At 57.3% G+C, this 3,358-nt stretch overlaps 1 protein-coding gene across 1 annotated transcript; it reads left to right on the forward strand.

The window, feature by feature from the left end:
• Positions 1-239: 239 nt before the first annotated feature.
• On the forward strand, positions 240-1,562 carry LOC306669791 (sperm motility kinase 2A-like; the record flags this gene model as incomplete). The annotated part of the gene is made up of 1 exon (XM_079153952.1): positions 240-1,562. One exon carries the CDS (start codon positions 240-242, stop codon positions 1,560-1,562), a length of 1,323 nt encoding a protein of 440 aa, XP_079010078.1.
• Positions 1,563-3,358: the final 1,796 nt, after the last annotated feature.

Raw genomic sequence — 3,358 nt, forward strand, 5'->3', positions numbered from 1 at the left:
GTTCTGGCTTTAGGATGCTTGGCAGTCAGAGTAGAGAGCGTAGAGTAGGGGGGCAGGGGCCCAGCTCCTGCTATGAGGCGGCCCTCACCGACCACTACCAGGTGGTGAGGAAGCTCGGGCGGGGGGGCTTGAGCCAGGTGGTCCTGGCCCGCCATCTACTCACCGGGGCAGAGGTGGCGGTGAAAGTCGTGGCCAAGACGGAGGCGCTCCAGCATGTACTGTGCGAACCGCGGAGGTTGATGGCCCTGGAACACCCGAATGTGATCCAGCTCTTCCAGGTCATCGAGACCCCGCGCAACGTGTACATGGTCATGGAGCGCGCAGGTGGGGGTGATCTGATGCATTCCATCATGGTGTCTGGTGGCCTGAGAGAGGGGAAGGTCCGCAGGCTGTTCCACCAGGTTGTGTGTGCGGTGCGCCACTGCCACGACAGGGGCATTGCACACCTGGACCTGAAACCCAACAACCTGGTGCTGGACGCCCGGGGCCGCAGTGTGAAGCTCATCGACTTTGGCCTGAGCCTCACCTTCACGCCAGGGCAGAAGCTCAGCACCACCTGGGGCACGCTCCCGTACTGGGCCCCCGAGCTCGTGCGGCGGCAAGAATTCGAGGGGCCCCCTGCCGACGTCTGGAGCCTGGGAGTCACACTCTTTGAACTGCTCACAGGGAGACTCCCGTTCCGGGCATGCACCGACAAGGGCCTGCGGAAGCAGATCCTGGGAGCCCGCTACACCCTCCCCAGGCGCCTGTCCGCCAATGCCCGCAGTCTCATCCAGTGCATGCTGATGGTGGACCCGGACCAGAGGCCCACCCTTGAGCAGGTAATGGGCCACCCATGGATGAGCCAGGGCCAGCAGCCTCCACCCAGCCCTGGCAGCCAGCCGCGCCCCAAACGCCCCGACCCTGCCATCCTGACCATCATGCTGGACATGGGCTTCGACCCCTACGAAGCCTGGGTGTCCCTGGACAAGCAGAAGTGGGACGAGGCCGCGGCTACCTACCGCCTCCTCCAGCACCAGGGACCCCAGGGGGCGGGCCGTGAGCTCCAGGCCAGGCCTGTGGGCCGTTGCGTGGTCGCGCCTCTCCTGGCTCCCACAGATGCCCCCAGCCCCCGCGCCAATAAGTGTACCAGCGAGCCTGTCCTTCCGGTGCCCGGTGAGCAGCAGCAGCCTGCAGAGGCCAGGTCGGTGGGGCAGAAGGGTGCTGCAGGTGACAGTGGGTCCGCTGTCCCTCTGAGCTTCTTCCGTGTGCACTCGGCCCCACCCAGCCCCGCCTGCCAGCGAGGCCCTGCGCCCCGCAGGCCCGAGCACCCCAGGCCCGGCCTCAGCAGGCGGGTGGCAGAAGGCCCCAGCTCATCCTCCCAGGGTTCCTCCTCAGGCCGATCCTCGGACAGCAGCAGGGGCTGGAGGGGGGTCACTGGGAGGATGGCCACCTTCCTTCGAAAACTCTGCTGCTGTGTGCCCTGCTTCCGCTGGCCCGCCACCGCAAGGAGAGTGGCACCCATGCAAGGAGGCCGCGGACCCCGGAGGTCCCCACACACAGTGGCTCCAGGGAACTTGTAACCTGATGGGACAGACAGACCAACAGACAGCAAGAAGTCCCCAAGCTCCGGGCATCCCGACCTGGTGGAGGGGGTACCCATCCCAAGTGAACTAAAAGTGCTTCAGCCATAATGTGCATCAACTGGCCCTGGCTTCCCCTCCGTGGACTCCAGTCTGTGCCCTCCAGGACTCTCTGCCCCCACCTACAGACATCAGTGACTCTGCCCCTTGGGACACTTCCTCCTGCCCTGCTCTTGCCTGGCCTTCCTCCTGTGCTTATGGGAAGACAGAGATGGTTCCTGAGAAATTTCTCCTCCTCACCAATTGTATAATAAAGTCATTGTTCCAAAGAGTGTTTTCTCTTCCTTTTTTTAAAAAAAAGCAGGTTACAAAATAGAAAATTTAAAAAGAAAAAAAAAAAAAAAGAGACCTCAGGGCAAAGTCAGGAGCCCAGGAGCCATCCAGGCCAGGGCCATTACCACTGGGCCTCCCACTAATGTACGCGTAGATAGACTTGGGCATCTTGATCCAGGGTACATGGAGCCTCTCTCCTCTTGTCCTTAGTGTAGACAGAATCTCTCCTTGAACCACTGTAGACCTGATTCCACTGCTTTGACCAGAGAGAATCCCTTTCCCAGTCTGGGGATCCTCCCTGAGGTTTGTGGCGCAGGGTGGGGGTTGGGGGGGCTGATGTGAGAGAAGACACATCTGGAAAGGTATTGGAGACTCCAGAGTGTTCTGTGGCATCACCTCCAAAATCCCATGGGCAGGGAGGTACGAGGTGGCCAGTGGGCAGGGGCGGGCCTGCCTGCAGCAGGGGCTGGGGTCTTTACTGCATGCCCCACACCCTCTGAAAACATCTCCTCCTGGTCCCTGCTAAAGGTCATGGAGAGTGAGTACATGGGCTTTGGGCACTGGAGAGCTTAAACCTTCTCAGGCTTGCTACTTACCCAGAGAGCCAAGTGAATATCAAGGAAATAAAGTTCCTAATATGAGGAGTTCTAAAAAGATCTTCAGGTATAGATGACATCCCTGGAGAATACTACCACACTTCTGAAGAAGAATTAGCACCAGTTGTATACAAACATTTCCAGGAAGCAGAAGCAAAGGAAGCATCCCCAATGTGTTTTGTGGAGCTGGAATTACCCCACCATCAAACCAGAAAAAAGACTGCCAGAATAAAACCATCAGAGAAACCCAAAACAGACAGACCAAAGTCCATCCTGAATATGGACACAAATAGTCCTCTACAAGGCACTTTATTGAAAAGCCTGGAAAGACACAGGATGATATGGATTCGTGTAGAATAATTACATGTCAAAATTCAACACCTGTTGAAAAAAGCTCTCAGGTAGGTCCAGGGAGTATTTGGGACTAAATTCTATCCCCCAAAGACACATATAGGCTCAAATCTCCCCAGTAAAGAATTAAGTTCTCTCTGGTCAGAAATGGCATGGTTGGGATGTGATTACCACAGACAGGGTCCTGAGGGACCCGAGTAGGCTCAGGGTTCAGTGTGGCTTGCTCCCTATGAGGAGGCCAGGGCAAGTTTGGTTTAGTGCCACTTCAGTTGTTATATGACTGCCTTCTCTCCTGTTGGGTGAATGTTCGTAGTGAAACAGTTGAACTCCCTTGCCCCTCAGGTTGGGTATGTCCCATGGACATTTCTTTGTGCTTCCCATGGGGTTTCTATTTCCCACGATATAGGAACAGCACCCTGATGGGAATCGGTGGCAGGGAGGCTTCCCGAGTGTAGAGAATGCTGCTGCTGTGCCTCTCCAGCCCCACCCCCTCGGTCAGTGATGTCACAGTGTTAA

Source organism: Sciurus vulgaris (assembly GCF_902686455.1).
Source record: "Sciurus vulgaris genome assembly, chromosome: 9".
Classification (NCBI taxonomy): Eukaryota; Metazoa; Chordata; class Mammalia; order Rodentia; family Sciuridae; genus Sciurus; species Sciurus vulgaris.